The 26445-nt window shown below is 45.7% G+C and overlaps 1 protein-coding gene across 1 annotated transcript; it reads left to right on the top strand.

Annotated features, from left to right (window-relative positions):
- Window positions 1–682: 682 nt before the first annotated feature.
- On the top strand, window positions 683–4682 carry LOC132834617 (zinc finger protein 239-like). Its single transcript, XM_060853515.1, has 2 exons — window positions 683–852; window positions 2340–4682. Exon 2 carries the CDS (start codon window positions 2672–2674, stop codon window positions 3845–3847), a length of 1176 nt encoding a protein of 391 aa, XP_060709498.1. The 5' UTR covers window positions 683–852; window positions 2340–2671; the 3' UTR covers window positions 3848–4682.
- Window positions 4683–26445: the final 21763 nt, after the last annotated feature.

Below are 26445 nucleotides of genomic sequence, written 5' to 3'. Positions count from 1 at the left end.
AAATTACAACAGACTCTTGGGTTTTGTTTCAGCTCATGTTTTGACCTTTTTCCAAATGCCAGCCGGGCCTGTGAGTCTTTAGTAAATAGCAAAATAACTGCGGATGATGTAAATCAGAAACAAAAAGAAAAATGGCTGGAAAAGCTCAGCAGGTCTGGCAGTATCTGTACATTTCAGCTCGAGCGACCTTTGCTCAGAACACGAATGTTCAGTCTGGTGTCTGTCCATAGATGCTGTCCAACACGTTAAACTTTTTCCAGCAATTTCTGTTTTTATATCAAAACTTTAAGCCTTAATTTAACAAGTTCTTTTGTTAAGAGCGCGGGACCTTAACAAACACATTAAATGACTCGTTGTTTGAGGGTATTCTCGTGCAGCATATCGAATTTGCATCCTCTTCTCGCCAAGTTGTAAATTAGGCTCCCACAGTAACATGGTAGCGAGTGGGACCACAATGCACTGCGCTATTGAAACCACTCTATTGGCCGCATCTTGTGGGCTTGGGGGGGGGGAGACGGAAGCGCGGATGCGCACGTGGTGCGAAAGAACGTGCGCCAACAATTGAAGGACTTCACTGTTGGCCAATGGAAACTCGGAGGACCGGAAGCCAGCTCGTCCTCCAGCCAATCGGCGGTCCCCTATTGTCTGAATGCGGATGTTCGACACTTGTGTTCTGAAGCTGTCCATGCCTGCCCAGAGAAGTTGCTGCTGCTCCTCATCTCTGTGTGAATGAAGATTGAGCTTCAACCAAACTGAAGCACCATGCTCTCTGCCCATCATCCGTGATCATTCCACTACTTTTCAGTCCTTTTCTCATTCGGGGTTAAATTGTTGACTTGCAAGAATTGAACGGTAAGGAAGTGAATCCAGGGTGGATTCTGGAAAGGTTGGCTCAGGTCTTCCACTCTGTAACAGAAGGTGAGGTCGTTGACTGTGCTGAGGAAGGGTCACTCGACCCGAACCATAAACTCTTGATTCCTCTCCACTGATGTTGGCAGACCTGCTGAGTTTGTCCGGCCACATGCACTTTTGTTTGTGACATCTTTTACTCACTCAGCTGGGCACCCTGAGTTGGAGACAGTTGGAGATCTGCAGATGCTGGAGAACAGTTGAGAGAGTGTGTGTTGCTGGAAAAGCATAGCAGGTCAGGCAGCATCCTAGGAGCAGGAAAATCGAAAGAGCCCTTCATCAGGAATTGCCCGAAACGTCGATTTTCCTGCTTCTCAGATGCTGCCTGACCGGATGTGCTTTTCCAGCAACACACTCTCAACTCGACACACTTGTTTTTCTGGCTATCAGAATGCTGTCTTTTCTTATTATTCGTAATTAAAAGGGGTGATTTCCAGCGAAGAGCTGACATGTGATGAGGCATTAAATTAATCTGTGATTGAGCTATGCTCAGTGTTGTTATTGTGTACACATTTGATATTATCACACTGTTATAACATTCACATGTTGTTTCCACTCTTGTATGAGAGTCTTACTGCGAAATGTAACATTTCAGTTTTGGATTCATTAAGGCACAGGGCTCATTTTGGCAATTTGAAGCTGTGTGCCAACTCTTGAACAATCCAGTCACTCTCATTCTTTCTCTGTATCTCTGATGTACAGCAAGTTTATTTCCCTCAACTGCCCATTTGGTTTTGAATCAACTGTTTGACACATGCTTAATGCTTCCTCATATATGAAAATTTTCAGGATGCATCCAATTGATGCCAAAGTAATATTCTCCCTTATATCTCCTTGTGTCTTTCATTAGATTGTGGTCTGAATATTTTTGGTCAAGTCATAGAGGTTTACAAAATTATGAGGGGCATGGATAGAATAAATAGACAAAGTCTTTTCCCTGTGGTGGGGAGTCCAGAACTAGAGGGCATAGGTTAAGGGTGAGAGGGGAAAGATTTAAAAGAGACCTAAGGGGCAACATTTTCACACAGATGGTGGTACGTGTGTGGAATGAGCTGCCAGAGGAAGTGGTGGAGGCTGGTGCAGTTACAGCATTTAAAAGACATCTGGATGGAGACATAAATAGGAAGGGTTTACAGGGATATGGGCAGAATGCTGGCATGTGGGACTAGATTAGGTTTGGGAAATCTGGCAGGCATGGACTGGTTAGACCAAAGGGTCTGTTTCTGTGCTGTACATCTCTATGGCTTTAATAAATCCTGAAGAACAAACATTCAACAATGCAGCATCAAAGAACATTGGCACATTGAATCTGCACCAATTGTGAATAGAAATCTATCAATTAGCATGAATTAGCAATATTTTTATAATATTTTCTTTTGAATTTTTATCTTGCACTGAGACATTTATGACTTCTAAAAATGCTTTTACAGGAGAGAAGAAGGGAAGGATTTGAAGAAAGAAATCTGAGACTAACGAGGATCTGAACGTCATGGGCCTTTCCCTGTGGAAGGAGAAATGTTTCTCTGTTCTGTCTGCTTCCAAGGTTTTAAAAGTCAATTTGACTGGTGAAGCATTGTGATGCACACGCATACCTGATTGAGAATATTTCAGTATACTGACAGTGAAAAAACATTAACCAGCAAAACAGTCTGCAAAAAAGATTGCATAATTCACAGCAGAGAGAGATTATTCATATGTTTTGGGTGTGGACAAGGATTCAACTCATTATTAAAACTGGAGAGGGAATGAGAAAAGTCTCTCCATGAATAAATCCTGGAAATGTGGGCACTGTAGAAAGGGATTCCATGACCCAACTGCATTTGAGATTCATGAGCACAGCCATACTGGGGAGAGGCCGTTCATCTGTTTTCTGTGTGAGAAAGGATTCGGCGCTATCTCTAATCTGCTGACAGTGCAGCAAGTTCATGCTGTTGGCAGGCCATTCATGTCTGACTGTAGGAAGGGACTTGCTGATATATCTACCCAACTGACACACAAGCGTGTTCACACGCTGAAGACGGTATTCCCCTGCTTGGATTGTGGGAAGGGATTCACCAATTCAGCAAACCTCTTGAGACACAAGCAAGTTCACACTGGGGAGAGGCCGTACACTTGCTGTGAGTGTGGGAAAGGATTTGCTCAGTCGTCTGGCTTGGTTATTCACCAACGGATTCACACTGGGGAGAGGCCGTTCGCCTGCTCCCAGTGCGGGAAGGGATTCACTGATTCGCACACCCTGTTGCAACATGAACGAATTCACACCGGGGAGAGGCCATTCACCTGCTCTCAGTGCGGGAGGGGATTCACCCAGTTATCCAACCTGCAAGCTCACCAGCGAGTTCACACCGGGGAGAGACCATTCATCTGTTCTCAGTGCGGGAAGGGATTTACACAGTCATCCCACCTGCAAGTACACCAGCGAGTTCACACTGGGGAGAGACCATTCATCTGTTCACAGTGTGGGAAGGGATTCACATGTTCATCCCATCTGCAAGCACACCAACGGGTCCACACCAGGGAGAGGCCATTCACTTGCTCTCTGTGTGGGAAGGAATTCTCTCACTTATCCAACCTGCGAACACACCAGCGGGTTCACACTGGGGGGAGGCCATACGCCTGCTCTCAGTGTGGGAAGGAATTTACTCGATTATCCAACCTGCAGAGACACCAGCGAGTTCACACTGGGGAGAGGCCATTCACCTGCGCTCAGTGCGGGAAGGGCTTCTCTCACTTATCCAACCTACAAGCACACCAGCGAGTTCACACCGGGGAGAGGCCATTCAGCTGCTCGCAGTGCGGGAAGGGATTCACTCAACTATCCAACCTGCAGAGACACCAGCGAGTTCACACCGGGGAGAGGCCCTTCACCTGCTTTCAATGTGCAAAGGGGTTCACTCGATTGTCTAGCCTACAGAAACACCAGCGAGTTCACAAATGACTGCAGGAGTGTGTTCTGCTGTTAGTGCTGCTGCTTATCGTGTTCAGGAGTAAACCATGTTCATTCTGTCAGTGGGTGAAATGGGAGGCTCAGCAGGTTTCTTTCTGCTTGACTGGCCATCTCACCGCTTTGCTACCAGTGAGGCGGATGCTTCAAATTCTATATAAATTCTGAAATGAAAGCAATGTTTCAAAGCCAGTTCTTCAGTTTGCATTTCATTTTCTCCAATAGCATGCCACATTGGCATGGAGCTGGTCACGTTCAGTCGTTGTTTTGTTTTGTGGGTGCTTCTCAAAGAAGGTACTTGGGAATTTGTAAAGTTGCCAGCTCATTTGGAATCACTGAGGGGAAATGAAGCCAGAAGGCTTGCTGAGCTTGGAGCTGGAGGAAGAAATCTTCAGTGAGACTGAGCGCAAAGCAGTGAGTCTTACGGTGGCAGGAAGCTGTCATGTATCAGACATGTGGATGAGGAGCAGGAAGGCCATTCAGCCCTTTGAAACTGCCTCACCATGTGATAAGATGGAGTTGTCATCTCCACTCCATGTTCCTGCCTGAACCCTCGAAGCTGTGTCCCCAAGCTGGTCCAAAAGATGGTGCAGAAGATGGAACTGAGTCAGTAAAACTCATATGTTCTCACTGTCACTGGGTGGGACAGTCAGAGCAACACGCTGATTATCAAGGTGTAAATCAGTGTAGGTAAAAGTGGCTGGTCACACCAAGGAGGGAAGCTTCTGAGGAACCCATCATTTCTAATGCGTTTACCACGAGTGAAAATATATGTCAGGGATTCTGAAGCATTTATATTTTTGGGAAAGTCACTCCAAGAATACCAAATAAAGCCTTTGTTCTGTGTTGCTGGCTCAGCTAAACTTTATTGGGAATATCTTTGACCCTTTTCCAGAAGTTTTATTCATTAATGCAGGTTATTGTGGAGAATGTATGTGAATGGTACTTGTCAGAGCATAACCAGAACAATGTGGATAATTTTGGACCCCTGATCAAAGGAAAGGTACACTAGTATTGGAGGCCAGAGTGCGTTCATTAGTCTGATACCAGCTATGGAGGGACTGTGGAGAGGAAAGGATAAAAAGTTTGGGAGTATACACTTTGGCAGATAGGAGAATGAGACATGACCTTTTGTGGAACATGCATGATTATTAGGGGATTTGACAGAGTAGCTGCAGAAAAGTTGGTTCCCCTCGTGGTGTGTCTTGGAGCACAGTGTAATCTAAGAATATTTGGTCACTTATTTAATGACAGATATGAGGAAGGAATTCTTTCCCACTGAGGCCTGTTGAGGTTGGATTATGAAGTGTATGGAAGGTTTGCGATAGACAGATTTTTATTGAGGAAGACGATCGATGGTCACAGGAAAAAGGAGATTGAGGAAGATCAGATCAATGGTGACCCCATTAAATTACTGACCAGATCCGATGGGTGGAATGGCGTGCTCATTTGATAATTGTCTCTTGTTAAGAGTGAATCGAAACTGCACTCTTATTGTTGGTTTTGGCTCTATGTTACTCATGTATCATATGGATTCAACTCAAGGAAATGATTTCACAGGCAGTTTACTATTTTCGTAACCTTGGATGGGGAGCCACAGTTCAGAAGTTACTCATAGAATCATGGAGATGTACAGCATGGAAACAGACCCTTCAATCTAATTCGTCCATGCTGTCTGGATATCCTAAATTAATCCCGTCCCATTTTCCATCACTTGGCACATATCCCTGTAAACCCTTCCTATTCATGTACCCCTCCAGATGCCTTTTAAATCTTGTAATTGTACCAGCCTCCACTGCTTTTCTGGCAGCTCATTCCATACACAAACCACTTTCTGTGTGAAAAAGTTGCTCTTCAGACCCCTTTTAAATCTTTCCCCTCTTATCATAAATCTAAGTCCTCCAGTCCTGGACTCCCCCAACCCAGGAGAAAAACCTTGTCTATTTACCCAATCCGTAGCCCTCGTAATTTTATAAACCTCTATATGGTCGCGCCTCAGCCTCCAACGCTCCACAGAAGACAGCCCCAGCTGATTCAGCCTTTCTCTGTAGCTCAAACCCTCCAACCCTGGAAACATTCTTGTAAATCTTTTCTGGACCCTTTCAAGTTTCACAACAGCCCTCTTATAACAGGGAGATCAGAATTGCATAGTATTCTAAACGGGGCCGAACCAATGTCCTGTACAGCGGCAACAACTTCTCAACTCTTGTGGGTGACACAATGGCACAGCACTGCTGCCTCACAGCGCCAGCGACCTGGGTTTAATTCCCGCCTCAGGCAACTGTCTCTGTGGAGTTTGCACATTCCCCCACGTCTGTTTGAGTTTCCTCTTGGTGCTCTGGTTTCCTCCCGGAAATTGCCGGTAGTGTTAGGTGAAGGGGTAAATGTAGGGATTTGGGTCTGGGTGGGTTGATCTTCGGAGGGACAGTGTGGACTTGTTGGGCCGAAGGGCCTGTTTCCACACTGTAAGTAATGTAATCTAAACTCCCATACTCAATACTCTGACCAACAAAGGAAAGCATGCTAAATGCCTTCTTCACCACCCTATCTCCCTGAGATTCCAATTTCAAAGAACTATGAACTAGCACTCCATGTCTCTTTGTTCAGCAATCGTCTGCAGGACCTTACCACTAAGTGTATAAGTCCTGCCCTGATTTGCCTTTCCAAAATGCAGCACCTCCCATTTAATAAATTAAACTCTATCTGCCACTCCTCCGCACATTGGCTCGTCTGATCAAGATCCCTTTGTACTCTAAGGTAACCTTCTTCACTTTCTATTACGCCTCCAAATTTGGTGTCAGCTGCAAATGTACTCCTGAGAGTGAGAGCACCTCACCATTTGGAATCCAGCTGAACATGGAACTGATTGAAACAAAGGAAAAGTAAAGAATTTACGCCAGCTCAGAATCTGTCGGGCTACCTGCAGAATAGTGGGTTTTGAGAAGATTGGAAACTCAGGTTGAGATTCCGGATGTAAGTTTGCTCGCTGAGCGAGCAGGTTCGTTTTCATGAAACCTTCCAGCTCAGTGAGCAAACTTACATCCACTCCCTGCTGAATCTCAAGTGTAATGTTTTCAACAGAATAAACAAAGGCATTTGCAGCTATGTATGAATAACATCAATTTTGAAATCTGTATGCCAGTGCCAAGACAATGCAGAGTACAACTGATACATTTCCTCGAATCCCTGCAGTGTGGGAAAAAGCTATGTTATATGGGTGGCACAGTGGCTCAGTGGTTAGCACCAAGGTTCCAGGTTCAATTCCAGCCTCGGGTGACTGTCTGTGTGGAGTTTGCACATGCTCCCTGTGTCTGCGTGGGTTTTGTCCGGGTGCTCCGGATTCCTCCATCAGTCCAATGCTGTGCAGGTCAAGTGAATTGTGTTAGGTACATTAGTCAGAAGGAAAATGGGTCTGGGTGGTCACTCTTCGGAGGGTTGGTGTGGACTGGTTCGGCCAAAGGACCTGTTTCCACACTGTAGGGAATCTAATTTAGGGGCAGCACAGTGGTTAGCACTACTGCCTCACAGTGCTAGAGACCTGGGGTCAATTCCCGCCTCAGGCAATTGTCTCTGTGGAGTTTGCACATTCTCCCTGTGTCTGCGTGGGTTTCCTCTGGGTGCTCCGGTTTCCTCCCACAGTCCAAAAATTTGCATGTTAGGTGAATTGGCCATGCTAAATTGCCCGTAGTGTTAGGTGAAGGGGTAAATGTAGGGGAATGGGTCTGGGTGGGTTGCTCTTTGCAGGGACAGTGTGAACTTGTTGCGCTGAAGGGCCTGTTTCCCCACTGTAAAGTAATCTCATCTAATCATATTATACTTCAAATTACCGTTTCATAAATGAGTATTTTGAACCTCAGCATGATAAGGAAGAGTCAACGTGTTAGAAAGAAAACTAAAAATCCAAATAGAGGAAACTGTTGATATGACTGAGTTAAACAGTATTTTCTTCTGAATGGGAATCAAGCAAAAAAAAATCGGATGATTACAATTTTTCTTAAAAAAACACACCAGATGAGAAATCAGATCATCCCCGGGTATAAAAATGTATCAGATTACTATCATCAATGAAGATTGTAGCCAGGTTTGACAGAGTTCCAGGTCTTTTGACAGACAAACTGCTTTTATCTAATCAGCTCTGACAACACAGAGAATAGAACAATTAGAGAGAGAAAGAGCACTGAAAATCTTAGCAATCAGAATGAGAAACTGGACAGAAATCGATGTAAATTCCAGTGGGCTCTGGCATACTTTAGGCTGATCCCTGAAGAAAGTGAATGAAGCTTCAAGATTTCATGAAATAAGGGAAATCTTGTTCTGTAAAACATAGAACATAGAAAATACAGCGCAGTACAAGGCCTTTGGCCCTCGATGTTGCGCCGACCCAAGCCCACCTAACCTACACTAGCCCACTATCGTCCATATGCCTATCCAATGCCCGTTGAAGTGCCCATAAAGACGGAGAGTCCACCACTGCTACTGGCAGGGCATTCCATGAACTCACGACTCGCTGAGTAAAGTGGCATTGAATTCAAGACATTACATTGATATTTACGATTCTGGTATTAGGATGCTTCTATGTTTAATTTTTCATTTGGACAATAAAGTTTGTTTTTGTTTAACATTGTAAAAAGGCGGTGCCTTTCACCTTTGAACTACTTACTGAATGTTTTAATTTATCCGTTATCATTATTTGGAGATGTCAGTGTTACAAAGTTTATCATTGATTGTCCAGACAAAGTCTGAAAGATTTTATTTTTCCCTGGGAGCAAAAGTGAGCAAAGTCAGTCAGAGGGAATCTCCACAGACTGTGAGGCAGCACCAACTTCAGAAAGTGATGAGCAGATCAAGCACATATTCAAATTATAAAGGGCACAGTGTGATGTATTTGCTTTTTGGTTTGACACAGGGAGCATGTCAGAACAAAGATTTCTGAAATGTTTACAAAGCCAGTATTGGGTGCCTATCTCCAATTGTCCCTGAAAACTGAAGTTGCATTAATCAGCTCCTTGAAATTCCGCACTCTCTGAGTCTTTGTGTCTTCTTTGTGATCAGTGGAACCTGCCCCTCCTGCAGAATAACTATATTCCCCCCCTCCCTTAAATTGATATTCTTGCAAGTTGTCCCAATGAATGCAAGATGTGAGAGGGTGGGGGGTTAGTTGGTAAGAGAGAAAACAACTGTTCAACCGTTGAGTCCAGACTACCCCTGTCTGTCCCTCTCCTCCTTCCTCACCTGACATGCTGTTGCACACACATGCCCCAGACTTGAAACATGTACAGAGATTGCTCACTCTCTTGTAGATTGCAGATAGTATAGGGGATGATGGGGAAGTGGGTGCGGGGGTTGGGGGGTTGGGGGGTGGGGTCAGTCCCTGTTCCTGTTGCTCACTCCCTTGTGAATGATGGGATTTCCAGAGTTTAATTGAATTGGGTTGTCAGATGAACGTGGATAGGGAGTGATCAAACAGTCTGCCTGGTGCATTGACACATGCCACTTCAGACGGGAGGTGGATCTGGGATTGTTCCAGCCTTCCCCTGTTTGGAAACATGTTGGTGCCCATCTTCCCGCCTCTGCCACCGGCCTTTATGGGATCTAGCTGTGCGCAGATTGGATGCAGCCTTTTTCTGAGGCAGACCGGGATAACCAGAGAAATTGAGGATTTGGTTAAGAAAAAAGAAGGAAGTATATATCAGGTATAGACAGGAGAGATCGAGAGAAACATTGGAAGAGTATAAAGGCAGTAGGGGTTTACTTAAGAAGGAAATCAGAAGGGTGAAAAGCGGACATGAGCTAGCTTTAGCAAATAGGGTTAAGGGGAATCGAAAGGATTTTTTTACAAATACATTAAGCGCAAAAAAGTAACTAAGGAGAGAATATGGCCCCCTCAAAGATCAGCAAAGCAAGTATATGCAGCCTATGCATAAAGCCACAGGAAATGAGCGAGATACTAAACAAATATTTTGCATCAGTGTTCACTGTGGAGAAGGACATGGAAGATCTAGAATGTGGGGAAAATCGATGGTGACATCTTGAAAAATGTTCATATTACAGAGGAGGAAGTACTGGATGCCGTAAAATGCATAAAAGAAGATCATTCCCGAGGACCTGATCAGGCTTATCCTAGTACTCTGTGGGAATCTAGGGAAGTGATTGCTTGTCCTCTTATTGAGATGTTTGTATCATAGATAGTCACTAGTGAGGTGCTGCATGACTGGATGTTGGTTAATGTGGTGCCACTATTTAAGAAAAGTAGTAAAGAAAGGCCAGGGAACTTTAGACTGGTGATCCTGACGTCTGTGAGAGCGTGCTTGTGTGAGTCTGGGAGTGTATGTGTGACTGTATGAGAGAGAACTTGTGTGTGAAAAAGGGTCTGCTTGATTGTATTGGTCAGTAGGACTGTGTGTGTGTGTGTGTGTGTGTGTGTGTATGTGTGTGTGTGTGTGTGGTGCAGTGGGGTCACCTGTTGGGTGACATGAGCCGGTTGAGGCCATCTCCATTGGTACCGAACTTGGTTATCAGCCCCTGCTCAGCCACTTTCCAATATTGTCTGTCCCGACGTCCGCCTTGGAGGATGGTGACCCGAAGGTCCGAGGTCGAATGTCCCAGACCAACTGGGAGGGAACACTTCTGTCTGTTGATTGTTGTGTGGTGTCCACTCATCCATTGCTGTAGCCTCTGTTCAGTCTCACCAACGTACCATGCCTCAGGGCATCCTTGCCTGCAGCATATGACATAGACAATTTTGGCCGAGTCACACGAGTACCTGCCACGTGCATGATGGGAGGTGTCCCCATGTGAAATGTTGGTCGCCATGTCGAAACTCTGACACTTTTTGCAGCATTTACCATGACAAGGTTGCATGGTGTTGCCCTGAAAGCCAGGCAGTTTGCTGTGAACAGTCTGTTGGACTATAACCTGGTGTTTGTGTGATTTTTAACTTTGTACACCCCAGTCCAACACCGGTACCTCCAAGCCAGGATTGGAGGATTTGAGCTGTAGGAGGATGTTCAATAGAGTGGGGCTGTGTTCCCTGGAGTATTTGAGGCTGAGGGGTGACCTTATAGAGGTTTATAAAATCATGAGGGGCATGGATAGAGTAAATAGACAAAGACTTTTCCCTGAGGTGGGCGAGTCCAGAACTGGAGGGCATAGGTTGAAGGTGAAAGGGGAATGATATCAAAGGGACATAAGGAGCAAGGTTTTCATGCAGAGGGTGGTGCCTATATGAAATGAGCTGCAGAGGAAGTGGTGGAGGCTTGTACATTTGCAGCATTTAAAAGTCATCTTGATGGGTACATGAACTGGAAGGAATTCGAAGGTTATAGGCCAAGTGCTGGCAAATGGGACTGGATTAGTTTAGGACATCTGGTCAGCATGGGCGAGTTGGACTGAAGGGTCTGTTTCCGTGCTGTACACCTCTACACCTCTAAGATAATGATTCAACTTTAGGGTGGTATTTTCCTATTCGCCAGCGCCCTGACCCACCTCTGCACACCCCCAAAACATAAAACGCTTTCTAATTTCCATGATGTGGATGAGCCAGTGTTGGACTGGGGTGGATAAAGTTAAAAGTCACACGCCAGGGTATAGTCCAACAGGTTTGTATGGAAGCAGCAGGTTTAGGAATACTGCCTCTTCATCAGGTAAGTACTGATGAAGGAGCAATGCTCCGAAGCTAGTGCTTCCAAATAGATCTGTTGGATTATAACCTGGTGTTGTGTGATTTTCAACTTTCTGAATTGTATGGAGGGCACTTTAAGAGCGGGATCTGCCTCTTTAGGATAAAAGTCCAAAATTTCGGGAGATGTCAGACCAATCAGATTTCTCAGGGGTGCGGAACCATCAGTGAAGAAAAGGCAAGATGTGGCGATCGGCTGTTGTCCTTGGAACAAATCGGTGTGGAATACGATATGACTGACGGCAATGATCCAACGGAAACACACGACTCTTTGAACAATGGGTTCCCTGCCTGATGGAAACCTGAATGGCAAATACAACAGCCAATGACGGATGGTGGAATGAGGTAGGGAAATGAGAAATTTGCCAATGCAAGAGCACATGGCAGGGCAATGTGTCGGTGAAGAGTGAGGAGGGCTTTGAGATTGAAACTGCAATGGGCCATGAATGAGGGAGAGATGGTAACCGAACATGGAGAGATGGAGAGTTGTAGGCCTGAGATGTGAGTGTTCACTGATTGGGCCAAGAGGAGGCGGGCAGAGAGCAGAATAGCCAATGAAAAGAGCTCAGAGCGGGCTAGGCAGGTGATTAACAGCAATCCATTGACCAATTAATTGTGTTCTCCCTGATGGACGAGCAGAAGTCCCTGGGACAGTGTGGGATTGCCCAATAGCCGAGTGCACGCCTAGTCGTTCAGGCCAACAGGCAAAAATAAGAGGTCTTGATCCACATCTTCTCACATCTTTGAGGTCTAAAAATGACAGAGTAGACGGGAACTGTGGGGATTGACCAGTCCAGCACGTTGGAATGCTGAATGTGTCAAGGTGGTTGGGCCATTATACAAGATTTGGAGGTGCCCGTGTCGGATTGTGGTGGCCAAAATTAAGAATCACACAACACCAGGCTTTAGTGCAACAAGTTTATTTGCAGCATCGTTGAACACAGATGAGGTCCCGAGGACTGGAGAATTGCTAATATTGTCCCCTTGCTTAAGAAGGGCAGCAGAGAAAACCCAAGTAATTGTAGATCGGTGAGCCTGAAATCAGTGGTGGGGAAGCTGCTGGAGAAGATATTGAGGGACAAGATCAATTCCCATTTGGAAGAAAATGGGCTTCTCAGTCAGAGGCAACAGTGATAGGTGTTGAGCAGGGAATGTCATGTCTTACCAACGTAATAGAATTTATTCGATGAAGTGACAAAGTTGATTGATGAGGGAACGGCTGTACTTGTCATGTACATGGACTTCTGTAAGGCGTATGTGAAGGTTCCCCATGGTAGGCTGATGGAAAGTGAAGTAGTGCGGGGTCCATGGTATACTAGCTCGATGGATAAAGAACTGGTTGGGCAACAGGAGGCAGAGTGTAATCGTGGAAGGGACTTTCTCAAAATGGAGATCTATGAACAATAATGTTCTGCAAGGATCGGTCCGAGGACCACTGTTGTTTGTGATATACATCGATGATCTGGAGGAAGGTGGTCTGATTAACAAGTTTTCAGATGACACTAAGATTGGTGGAGTAGCAGATAGTCGAGGGGGCTGTCAGAGAATACGGCAGAATATAGATAGGTTAGAGAGTTGGGCGGAGAAATCACAGATGGAGTTCAATCCGGGCAAATGCAAAGTGATGCATTTTGGAAGACCCAATTCAAGAGCGAACAATATGGTAAATGGAAAAGCCCTGGGGAAATTGACGTACAGAGAAACCTGAATGTTCGGGTCCATTGTTCCGTGAAGGTGGCAACTCAGGCCGATAGGGTGGCCAGAGCTGAAAATGTGTTGGTGGAAAAGCGCAGCAGGTCAGGCAGCATCCAAGGAACAGGAAATTCGACGTTTTGGGCATAAGCCATTCATCAGGAATGTGCCCGAAACGTCGAATTTCCTGTTCCTTGGATGCTGCCTGACCTGCTGCGCTTTTCCAGCAACACATTTTCAGCTCTGATCTCCAGCATCTGCAGACCTCACTTTCTCCTCGATAGAGTGGCCAGGAAGGCATACGGAATGCTTTCCTTGATCGGACGTGGCATTCAGTGCAATGGTTGGCAGGAGACGTTACAGTTGTATAAAACTTTGGCCCATTGGAATCTGTGTACAGTTCTGATTGCCTCATTACCAAAATAACGTAGATGGTTTGAAGAGGATGCTTCTAGTGATGGAGAGGGATAAGTGTGCACTGCAGGGCAAGAGTTATAGCTGGGGGAAGGGAAATTATGATGCGGTGAGGCATGACTTAGGATGCGTGGATTGGTAAAATAGGCTTCAAGGGAAGAACACAAATGATATGTGGAGATTATTCAAGGAACAGGTATTGGGTGTCCTTGATAAGTATGTACCAGTCAGGCAGGGAGTAAAGGGTCTTGTGTGGGAGCCGCAGTTTAATAAGGAATTGGAATCCCTTGTGAAAGGGAAGAAGGCGGCCTATGTAAAGATGAGGTGTGAAGGTTCAGTTGGGGCGATTGAGAGTTATAAGGTAGCCAGGAAGGATCTAAAGAGAGAGCTAAGAGCAGCGAGAAGGGGACATGAAAAGTCCTTAGTTGGTAGGATTAGGGAAAACCCAAAGGCTTTCTATAGGTATGTCAGGAATAAAAGGATGAAGGGCTTATGCTCGAAACGTCGAATTCTCTATTCCTGAGATGCTGCCTGGCCTGCTGTGCTTTGACCAGCAACACATTTGCAGCTGTGATCTCCAGCATCTGCAGACCTCATTTTTTACAGGAATAAAAGGATGACTAGGATAGGTATCGGTCCAGTCAAGGATAGTAGTGGGAAGTTGTGCGTGGAGGCGGAGGAGATTGGAGAGGCACTAAATCAATACTTTTCGTCAGTATTCACTCAGGAACAGGACACTGTTGCTGATGTGAATATTGAGTCACAAGTGATTAGAATGGATGACCTTGGGGTATGTAGGGAAGAGGTCTGGGGAATACTGGAAAGGTTGAAAATAGGTAAGTCCCCTGGGCCTGATGGCATTTATCCTAGGATCCTCTGGGAAGCTAGGGAGGAGATAGCGGAGCCATTGGCCTTGATTTTTATGTCGTCATTGTCTACGGGAATAGTGCCAGAAGACTGGAGGATAGCGAATGTGGTCCCCTTGTTCAAGAAGGGGAGTAGGGATAGCCCGAGTAACTATAGGCCTGTGAGTCTCACTTCTGTTGTGGGGTCTTAGAGAGAATTGTAAGGGATAGGATTTATGAACATCTGGATAGGAATAATGTGATCAAGGATAGTCAGCATGGTTTTGTGAAGGGCAGGTCGTGCCTCACAAACCTTATTGAGTTCTTTGAGAAGGTGACCAAGGAAGTGGACGAGGGTAAAGCAGTAGATGTGGTGTATATGGATTTTAGCAAGGCGTTCGATAAGGTACCCCATGGTAGGCTAATGCAAAAACTACGGAGGTATGGCATTGAGGGTGCATTAGAGGTTTAGATTAGGAATTGGCTGGCTGGAAGGAGACAGAGGGTAGTAGTTGATGGTATAGGTTCATCTTGGAGTGCAGTTACTAGCGGTGTTCCACAAGGATCTGTTTTGGGACCATTGCTGTTTGTCATTTTTATAAATGACCTAGAGGAGGGGCTTGAAAGCTGGGTGAGCAAGTTTGCGGATGACACAAAAGTCGGTGGAGTTGTGGACAGTGAAGAAGGATGTGGCTGGTTACAGCGGGATATAGCTGCAAATGTGTTGCTGGTCAAAGCACAGCAGGTTAGGCAGCATCTCAGGAATAGAGAATTCAACGTTTCGAGCATAAGCCCTTCAGCTCGAAACGTTGAATTCTCTATTCCTGAGATGCTGCCTAACCTGCTGTGCTTTGACCAGCAACACATTTGCAGCTGTGATCTCCAGCATCTGCAGACCTCATTTTTTACAGCGGGATATAGATAAGTTGCAGAGCTGGGCAGAAAGGTGGCAAATGGAGTTCAATGTAGCTAAGTGTGAAGTCATTCACTTTGGTAGGAGTAACAAGAAGATGGATTACTGGGCTAATGGTAGGCTACTTGGTAGTGTGGATGTGCAGAGGGGTCTTGGTGTCCATGTACACAGATCTCTGAAAGTTGCCACCCAGATAAATAGTGCTGTGAAGAAGGCATATGGTGTACTGGGCTTTATTGGTAGAGGAATTGAGTTCCGGAGTCCTGAGGTCATGTTGCAGTTGTATAAGACTCTGGTGCGGCCTCATCTGGAGTATTGTGTGCAGTTTTGGTCGCCATACTATAGGAAGGAATTGGAGGCATTGGAACGGGTGCAGAGGAGGTTTACCAGGATGTTGCCTGGCATGGTAGGAAGATCGTATGAGGAAAGGCTGAGGCACTTGGGCCTGTTCTCATTGGAGAAAAGAAGGTTTAGGGGAGATTTGATAGAGGTGTACAAGATGATTAGGGGTTTAGATAGGGTTGACAGAGAGAACCTTTTTCCGTGTATGGAGTCAGCTGTTACTAGGGGACACAGCTTTAAATTAAGGGGTGGTAGGTATAGGACAGATGTTAGGGATAGATTCTCTACTCAGCGGGTTGTGAGTTCATGGAATGCCCTGCCAGTAGCAGTGGTGAACTCTCCCTCTTTATGGTCATTTAAGCGGGCATTGGATAAGCGTATGGAGGTTATTGGGCTAGTGTAGGTTAGGTAGGCTTTGGTCGGCGCAACATCGAGGGCCGAAGGGCCTGTACTGCGCTGTATTTTTCTATGTTCTATGTTCTAGAAGGTTCACCAGATGTTGCCTAATATGGAGAGCGCTAGCCATGAAGAGAGTTTGAGCCGATTAGGATTATTCTCATTACAAAGACGGCGTTTGCAGGGAAACCTGATTGACGTTTGCAAAATCATGAGACGCATAGGCAGGATGGATGAGAAGACGTTCAAGCTGAAAGGGGAATCTTTGAAGGGAGATATGCATGGAGACTTTCTTATGGGTGCCAGGAACGCATTGCCAGCAGACATAGTAGAGGCGAACATGACAACGTCTTTCAGATATATCTACACAGCTACATGAATTGGAAGGGAGCAGAGGGATACTGATACATAGAAAATAGGTGACAGGGTTAGATAGGTGATCTGGTCGGCGCAGTTCTGGAGGGCCGAAGGTCCTGTCCTTTGCAATAATTTTCTTTGTTCTTTGAATTAGCTTCCAAAGCGCTGCACCTTCATCAGGTAACTGTGGAGCAGAATCATAAAACACAGAGTTTATCGCAAACAGATTACAGCGTCATGCATCTGAAACGATATATTGAACAAACCTAGGTTGCTGTTAAGTCTTTCATCTTTTAGAATGTGTTGCAGATTTCATTTCATTAATGTGTAAATCCCAGAACTTCTTATAAGTCACATTTTTGAGATAATTTAAGATTAATAAAGAAAGGCGACATTTTAGCAATGCATTAAAGCTGAGAGATTAGAGTCTGTCTGTATCCCAATCTTGAGTCAGGCTGGTTCTATTTCCAAAGTTGCAATTTATGAAATCTTACATGGTTTGACTGCCTTCAGATTGTGTGCTTTTTGAGCAAAATCGAATGTATCTACAAATAAAGTTCTGTAAATGCAAATTCACCGCATAAACATGTGTGTGTGTGTGTGTATACGAGCGAGACAGAGAGTGTATACATCTGAGTTTGTGAATGTGAGTGCACATGAAAGAGTATGTGTTTGCATGTGTGTGTGCTTGGTAGAGTTTGTGAATGAGTGTGATGGAGTCTAAACGGGCAGCACGGTGTCTCACAGTGCCAGGGGGCCGAGCTCGATTCCAGCCTTGGGCGACTGTCTGTGTGGCACCTTCTCCCTGTGCTTACATGGGTTTTCTTCGGGTACTTTGGCTTCCTCCCACACTCCAAAGATGTGCAGGTTAGGTGAATTGGCATAGTGTTCAGGAATGTGTTGGTGAAGTGCATTCATCAGGGGAATTGGGAAATAATTGGAAAGGGGAATGGGTCGGACTCTTTGGAGTGTCAGTGGGGACTTGTTGGGCCAAACGGCCTGTTCCCACACTATAGGGATTCTGTGTGTGTGTGTGTGCTCACGCGCGTGTGTGTGTGAGAGAGAAACTCTGTGTGTATGTCTGAGAGAGTGTGTGTGTGAATGTGTGTGTCTGAGAGAGAGTGTGTGTGAGAGAGGGAGAGAGAGAGACAGTGTATTTGTGTGTGTGCTTGTGTGCATGAGAGAGAGACTTAGTGTGTGTGTGTCTAAGAGAGTGTGTCTTGTGTGTGTGTGTGAGAGAGAGAGAGAGAGACAGTGTGTTTGTGTGTGCATGTGTGCATGAGAGAGAGAGAGACTGTGTGTGCCTCTGAGAGAGAGAGTGTGTGCGTGAGAGAGGGAGTGTGTGTGTGTGATCTTTCTTGCATTTCTGCAGAAACATACAGACATACCCCATGCACATGTTCACAAGGGCTTATACCCGGTCACATTCACCCCCACCCTCTACTAAGCTTGAACACGAGGAAACACACATTCCATCACATACACACTCACTTCCTCTCTCATGCACGTACATACACATATATGTCTATGGGGTGAATTTGCATTTGCAGACACATGCTATTTTGTTCAAAGATTACACAATCTGCAGGCAGTCAATAAATATAACATTTTATAACTCCAACTTTGGAAATGGATCCAGTCTGCCTCAAGATTGGATGCAGACGGATTCTAACCTCACACCTTTAATGCACTGTCTGGGCTGAGGTAGACTCATGGAGATGTATAGCACGGAAATAGATATTCAGTCTGACTCATCCATGCCGACCAGATATCCGAAGTTAACCTAAATCCATTTGCCAGCACATGGGCCATATCCCGCCAAGCCCTTCCTATTCATAGACCCATCCAGATGCCATTTAAATGCTGCAATTAATTCAGCCTCCACCACTTTCTCTGGCAAGTCATTCCGTACATGCAGAAGACTCTGCGTGAAAAATTGTCCTTTAGGTCCCTTTTATATCTTTCTCTAAACCTATGCCCTCACGACTCCCCCAACCCAGGGTAAAGACCATGTCTATTTATCCTATCCACATCCGTCATGGATTTAATAAACTTCTAGAAGTTCGCTCCCCAGCTTCCGATGCTATAGAGAAAACAGCACCAAACTGCTTTGCCTCTCCATATCGCTCAAATCCTCCAACCCTGACAACATCCTTGTGAGTCTTTTCTTAACCTTTTCAGGTTTCACAATATCCTTCAGATAGGAAGGAGACCAGAATTGCATACAACATTTCAAAAGTTGCCTAACAAATGTTGTGTACAGTCACAACATGAGCTCCCAACCCCTATATTCAATTCTGTGTCCAAGAAAGGAACACATATCAAACGCCTTTTTCACGATCCCATCTACCTGCGATTCTACTTTCAAGGAATTATGAACTGCACTCCGAGGTCTATTTGGTCAGCAACACTTCTCAAGTGTTTAAGTCCTACTCTGATTTGATTTTCCAAAATGCAGCACCTTGCACTTAGCTAAACTAAAGACCATCTGCCAATCTTCAGCACATTGACCCATTTGATCAAGATTCCTTTGTGCTCTGAGGTAACCTTCTTCACTATCCATTACACACCCAAGTTTGATGACATCAACAAATTTACTAACTAAATCATTCATATGAATGACAAAAAGCAGTAGACCCTGTACAGATCCTTATGGCACACCACTGGTCTCCAGTCTGATAAGCTGCCCTCCACCACCACACTCTGCCTTCTACCTTCTAATCAGTTCTGTATCCAAATGGCTAGTTCTCACGGTATTCCATGAGATCTAACCTTGCTAACTAATCTCCCATGGGTACCTTGTCGAGCGCCTTACTGAAGTCCACACAGATCACATCCACTGCCCTACTTTCATCAATCGTCATTGTTATTTATTCAATAAACCTGAATCAAGCTCGTGAGATTTGTTTTGCCACGCACAAAGCCAGGTTGGCTATCCCTAATCAGTTCTTGCCTTTCCAAATACATGTAAATCCTGTACCTTAGGATTCCCTCCAACAGCATGCCCATCACCGATGTCACGCTCACTGGTCTAGAGGTCATTGACTTTTCCTTACCACCTTTCCTAAATAGTGGCACCACGTTTGCCAACCTCTAGTGTTCTGGCACCTCACCTGTGACTACCGATGATCCAAATATCTCAGCAAAGGGCCCTGCATTCACTTTCCTAGCTTCCCATAGAGTTCTTGGCTACAGCTGATGAGGCGCTGGGGATTTATTCACTTTTATACATTTCAAAATATTCAGCACCTCCTCCTCTGTAATATGGAAATTTTTCAAGATACCATCTTCAACTTCCTCACATTCTGTATCTTCTATGTCCTTCTCCACAGTAGACACTGAAGCAAAACATTCTTTTAGTATCTCCTGAATCGCCTGCGACTCCACACATAGGTTGCTTTGCTGATTTTTGAGCGGGCCCTATTCTCTCCCTAGCTACCCTTTAGTCCATAATATGTTTGTAACAACCCTTTGGATTCTCCTTATTTGCCAAAGCTATCTCATGCCCTCTTCCTGCCCGCCTGAATTCCCTCTTAATTACACTCCTACTGTGTTTATAATGTCCTAAGGATTCACTTGATAGAATTCTCTCCTATCTATCTACATGGTGGCACGGTGGCTCAGTGGTTAGCACTGCTGCCTCACGGTCCCAGGTTCGATTCCAGCCTCGGGCCACTGTCTGTGTGGAGTCTGCACATTCTCCCCGTGTCTGCGTGGGTTTCCTCTGGGTGCTCCGGTTTCCTCCCACAGTCACAAAGATGTGCAGGTCAGGTAAATTGGCTGTAGTAAATTGCCCGTAATGTTAGTTGCATTAGTCAGAGGGAAATGGGGTTGGGTGGGTTCCTCTTTGGAGGGTCGGTGAGGCTGAAGGGCCCGTTTCCACACGCTAGGGAATCTAATCTATACCTGACATATGCTTCCATCTTTTTCTTAACGAAAACCTCAATGTCTCTGGTCATTCAGCATTCCCTGCGCCTACCAGCCTTACCTTTCATCCTAACAGGAATAAACTGTGTCTGGCCTCTCGTTATCTCATTTTTGAAGGCTTCCCTTTTCCCAGCTGTCCTTTGCTTCTCAACATCAGTCCCCAGTCAGCTTTTGAAAGTTATGTCTAGTACCATCAAACTTAATATTCTTCCAATTTAGAACTACAACTTTTAGATCCGGTCTACCCTTTTCCATCAAAAACTAACAGAATTGTTAGTAGGCCGCAAATTGCCCCCCCCCCCCGACACTTCAGTCACCTGCCCTGCTTTATTTCCCCCCCAGTAGGTCAAATTCCTCTACATTTTCTGTAGTAGGAATATTAACGTACTGACGCATACAATTTTCTTGTGCACACTTAGCAAACTCCTCTCCACCTGAACCCTTAACACTATGGCAGTCCCAGTCTATGTTTGGAAAATTAAGGTCCCCTACCACAACAACGCTATTATTCTTACAGATAACTGAAATGTGCTGGAAAATGTATTCTCGATTTCCTGCTGACGATTGGGGGGCTATAATGCAATCCCAATAACGTGATTATTCCTTTCTTATTTCTTAGTTCCACCCAAATAATTTTCTGGATATGTCCCCTAAAATATCCTCCCTGTGTACGGCAGTAATGCATTCCTTTATCAAAAACGCCACTCTCCTTCTCTCTTGCCCCCATCCACTTTCTATCCGACCTACTACATTTGTAGCTTTGAACATTAAGCTTCCAGTAACGTCCATTCCTGAGCCACGTGTCCCAGTCCCATGTTCTTAACTGTGAGATGTCACTTTTTTTTAATGAAACCTTAAGGTATCTCGAGAATGTGAGTTAAAAGAAGCTCTGGGATTTACATATTATTGAATGGAAACCGACAACCCTTCTAAAAGATTAAAGACTTCACACCAATTTGGGTTTGTTCAAGAAATTAGTTCAGTTGCAGGACATTGTTATCTTTTGCTGTAAATTCGATGTTATATGATCCTGCTCCACAGCTACCTGATGAAGGAGCCGCGCTCCGTAAGCTAATACTTCCAAATAAACTTGTTGCATTATAACCTGGTGGTGTGTGAATTTCCACTGGTCATTAGACGGCCCGGTTTCTAGACAACGGGCTGGATACCACGATGGACTGTGGTGAAGACGAATTGGAGGAAGGAGTCAGGGCGATGTACATGATACTGCAACAATCAGAAAGCAGGAGCGAGTTTAACATTTTGATGGAATGGGGAGTGGGCCAATCCGATGCGGTGTGAGCGGGAAATTTAAGTGGATAGACATATGGACCAATAGGAGAGTGGGGCAGGATAGACCATGTTCATACACATGTGCAACAAAGACAGAAGTTGCCGGAAAATCAGTTATGGCAGCATCTGTTTAGAGAAATTAAAGATAATGTTCCCGGTTGGTGACCCTTCCCCACAACTGATGATAGCTAGGAAAATGTCAGTGTGCATGCAGAAGATAGCATGGGGGAAGTGTAAGAAGCAAACGATAGGTAGGGAATAGAGCCTAAAGAGAGAGAAGAACAATCCGACAGATAAAGTCAGACTGGATGCTGCCTGACCTGCTGTGCTTTTCCAGCACCCCACTCTCGACTCTGATCTCCAGCATCTGCAGTCCTCACTTTCTCCCTGGACAAACTAAGTTTTCAACGACTGTCTGGCTGGGAGGGTGAATGGTGATAGATAATGGAGAGGGCCAGGTAAATGGAATGATTGCGCATGGACATAGAAACGCACCAATCAGAAAGCGGGGGCGTGGTGGCAATTGAACAAGCGAGGCGACCAATCCGAGGGTGTCTGTGTATGTGTGTGTGGAGGGGGTGGGGGTGGGGCAGTGAGGAGTCGGCGGGAGGGTGGGCGAGCATAGGCGGGATCTTATGATGGATGGAGGATCTATCCATCTGGAAATAAGGGACAGGGAGAGATTGACGGGCCTCCTGGCCAAATGATGACACAAGTTTAAAAATTAACGAAAGAATAAATAAGAAGTGAATGTATTTCTGTTATATTTTGTGTCACTGAGTGAATGATTGTGTGTGGGGAAGTAAGGAGAAAGTGAGGACTGCAGATGCTGGAGATCAGAGCTGAAAATGTGTTGCTGGAAAAGTGCAGCAGGCCATGCAGCATCCAAGGAGCAGGAGAATCAACGTTTCGGGCATGAGCCCTTCTTCAGTGAAGTCTCAATCTTTGGCCCATATTCCTCTAACCCTTTCCCATTCATGTCCCATCCGCAATCGCTTTTAATTATTGTAATTGTACCAGCTTCCACCACTTCCTCTGACAGCTCATTCAATGCGCCCACCGTTGTCTGTATGAAAAATGTGCCTCTTAGGTCCCATTGAAATCATTTTAATCTCACCTTAAACCTATGCCCTCTAGGATTGGACTCCCTTACTCTGGGTAAAATACCATATCTCTTCACTCTATCCATGCCCCTCACAATTATATGAACCTCTGTAAGGTCACCCATCAACCTCAGATGCCCCAGAGAAAATAGCCAGCCACTCCGTGTAGTTCAAGCTGGCCAACCCTGACAATACCCCATTGTAAATCTTTTCTGCAACTTCTCAAGTTTCGCAACATCCTTCCCATTGCAGGGAGAATAGCATTGCCTTGCAGAATTCTACCAGTGGCCTAACCAATGTCCTGTGCAGTCACGACATGGCATCCCAATTCCTCTGCTCAATGTGATGAGCAATGAAAGCAACTGTGTGAAATACCTTCTTCACCATCTGCTATTCCACGTTCACGAAGCTCTGCACCTGCATCCCTTGGGTCTCTCTATTTGGTAATACTCCCCAAGGCCCTAACATTAGCTGTGCAAGTGCTGTTCAGGTTTGCTGTAGCAAAATAGAGAACTTCACATTGATCTATTTTAAACCCCATCCGCCACTCCTCAACCCATTGTTCCTATCTGATCGTGTGGGTGTTGACCTTGTTGGTGTAGAGCCTATTATTGTCGCCCTGTCTCCAGCTTGAACTCAGCAGTGACACTGACAATGATTTTGAGCTGTTTGACCCTGTATCCACCGGCCATGAGTCAAATGTTACAGGAACTTCAACGTGCCCAATTGTGACTGATGGGTAAGTTCCTCATGCAGCACTAACCGTCTACTCTCTTCTCCTCCTCTCCCTGCCTTCCACCTGCTACCTCGGCCTCTACCACCCACCTCCCCAGAACCCTATCCCTCTTGACTCGCTGTCCCTTCCCATCTTCGCAACAGCAACGCCCCAACCTGGTCCTGGCACAATCCAACTGCTTAACCAATTAGGCTTCCACCTCTCCCCATCTTGGATCGCAAGCCCCCTTCTCTCTCTTGGCTTTCTGCCTCCACTTCTTGACCTTCCCCCAATCTCTCTAACCAGCCACCCCCACTCCTGGTTTGCCTCTTCCACTCTTGCCACCCTCCCCTGTCTCTGACTCGCTTGTTCGTCCTCTGCCCTCCCCACCTCCTCCTCCTTGCTCAGCTCCATCACCTCGCTGGGGTAATCGAGATGTCCCCCTCGCACATTCCTGGAAGCGACACTACAACTAAAGTATTTTTAACAGAAGTATGTAGAATCCGCAAACTCCTTGATTTGCACATAAAACCCGGACCAGGATCTCATTGTTGGTGACTCGGTCAGTCCACTTGATGTTCAGGATGTACCTCAGGGTGCGAAGGTCGAAGGCTTTGAGTCGAGGCTTCAGTTTATTCTGATATAAAGCAGTGTGCTGAGGATGCAGGCACTGTAGTCTGCAACCTTGGCTCGCGTCATCAATTTTCTGTTCGCTCAGACTTGCTTTGTCAGCCTGACGACTGTTGAGGCTATTTGTCTGATTGGTCTGTTGATCTCCGAGACGAGGGAGTGACTGTCTGTGATCGTGGAGCCAAGGTATGTAAACCCGTGGAGTACCTCCAGCGCATTGTTGTTGATGGTAATGGTAGGGGCTGCTCAATGTCTTGACACAACACGTTGACCTTCTTCAGGCTGATGGTGAAACTGCAGTACTGGCAGGCACTTGAGAAGCTGCCCATGAGGCGTTCCAGTTTCTCTTTTTAGTGTGTTGCCAATGCTGCATCGTCTGCAAGAGGACATGTCCCTGATGAGTGCTTCACGAACCTTGTTTTTCACCTTCAGCCGGGACAGATTGAACAGCCTCCCATCTGATCTCGTGTGGAGGTCGACACCATTAGTTGATGTTCCAAAGCTGTGCTTCAGCATGACTGTGAAGAGGATGCCGAACAGGGTGGGGGCAAACACACGGCCCTGCTTCACACCACTGCAAGTGCAGAAGACCTCCAAAGACAATCCGTCAAACTGAACAACGCGCTTCATGTCTGTGTGGAATGAGTGAAATATCCTGAGGAACCTCGGGGTATAACCAATACTGGCGAAGTTTTTGAACAGGCCATCTCTGCTCACAAGTCCAAAGGCCCTTGTGAGGTCAATGAAGGTGACGCAGAGTGGTTGTCTTTGCTGTCTGCATTTCGTTTGTAGCTGTTGAAGGGAGAGGATCACATCGATTGTGGAGCGTTCTGACCTGAAACTGCACTGAGTCTGGTGATATACCCTTTCAGCGATCTTCTGCAGTCTGTTCAGGACCTCGCGGGCAAAGACCTTCCCAATGATGCTCAGCAAAGAGATTTGTTACAGTCGTTGTTACAATCGCTTGTGTCCCTTTTGTTCTTCTGTCAGGTGACAATGGTGCAGTCTGTCATGTCTTGTGGCACAGTTCCCTCTTTCCAGGACTGGCGTATTCATTCATACCGGCGGCTCAGCAGGATGCTCTTTGCGCACTTGGTGGCCTCTGATGGAATGCCATCCAAACCTGGAACCTTTCCAGTGGGCAGATCATCGATTGCGTTCCTCAGCTCTTTGGCAATCGGCAATGCATCCAGTTCATCCATGACAGAGGTACACCTCCTGGTAAATATCTTTTGCACCCTTTCCAAAGCGTTCACAAACGTCATACAACGCAATGGTCAGGGTGGCATGATGGCCCTGTGCCGCTAGGGAGCCAGGTTCGACTCCCATCTTGGCTGACCGTGTGCAATTTGCACATTCCTTCTGTGTCTGTTCTGGTTTCCTCTCACGGATGTGTAGTTGAGGTGAATTGGCCTCGCTAAATTGCGTATAGTGTTAGGTGTCTTAGTCAAGGGTAGGCGCATGAGTCTGGGTGGGCTACTCTGTGGAGGGTTGGTGTGGACTTGTTAGGCCTGTTTCCATACTGTGGGGAATCTAATCATTACCAGAACTGCACACAATACTCCAAAGGTGACCGAACTAAAACTTTATACACCTGCAACATGACTTGCCAAGAAAAAAGATCCCCTAAGTGATGAAGGCAAACATGCCTTCGTCAACTTACGTTGCTGCATTCAGTGACTAATGCTCTTCAGAGTTTTTACCATTTACTGTATACATTCCTCTTACGTTTGACTTCACAAAATGCATCCCCTCACATTTGTCTGGATTAAACTCCATCTGCCATATCTCTGCCCAACTTTCCAAATGGTCTATACCCTGCTGTATCCCTTGATAACCTCGTCACTACCCAAAAACCTTGTAAACTTACTAATCAGATCTCCTGCATTTTCATTCATCTATATTACAAACAATACAGAGCCTCACGAAACTCCACTGGTCACAGACCTCCAATCGAATAAACACACCTCCACAACTGCCCTTTCTGCTATGATCAAATCAAGTTTGCATCCAACTTGCGAACTCAGCATAGATCCCATGCTACTTAATCCTCTGGATCAGCCCATCATAAGGGAGCTTGTCACATTTTTCAGTAAAATCCATCTATACAACATCCACTGCTCGACTCTCATTCATCATCTTTGTCATTTCCTCAGAAAATCTAAACTTTGTGAGGCAGACCTCCCCTGCATAAAACCATGCTGATTATCTGTAAGAAAGGATCACCAGATCTGAAATGTTAACTCTGATTTCTCTTCACAGATGCTGCCTGACCTACTGAGTTTTT

The sequence above is a fragment of the Hemiscyllium ocellatum genome, chromosome 41 (genome assembly GCF_020745735.1).
Source record: "Hemiscyllium ocellatum isolate sHemOce1 chromosome 41, sHemOce1.pat.X.cur, whole genome shotgun sequence".
Taxonomy (NCBI): Eukaryota; Metazoa; Chordata; class Chondrichthyes; order Orectolobiformes; family Hemiscylliidae; genus Hemiscyllium; species Hemiscyllium ocellatum.
This window is presented reverse-complemented; position numbering and strand designations above follow the sequence as displayed.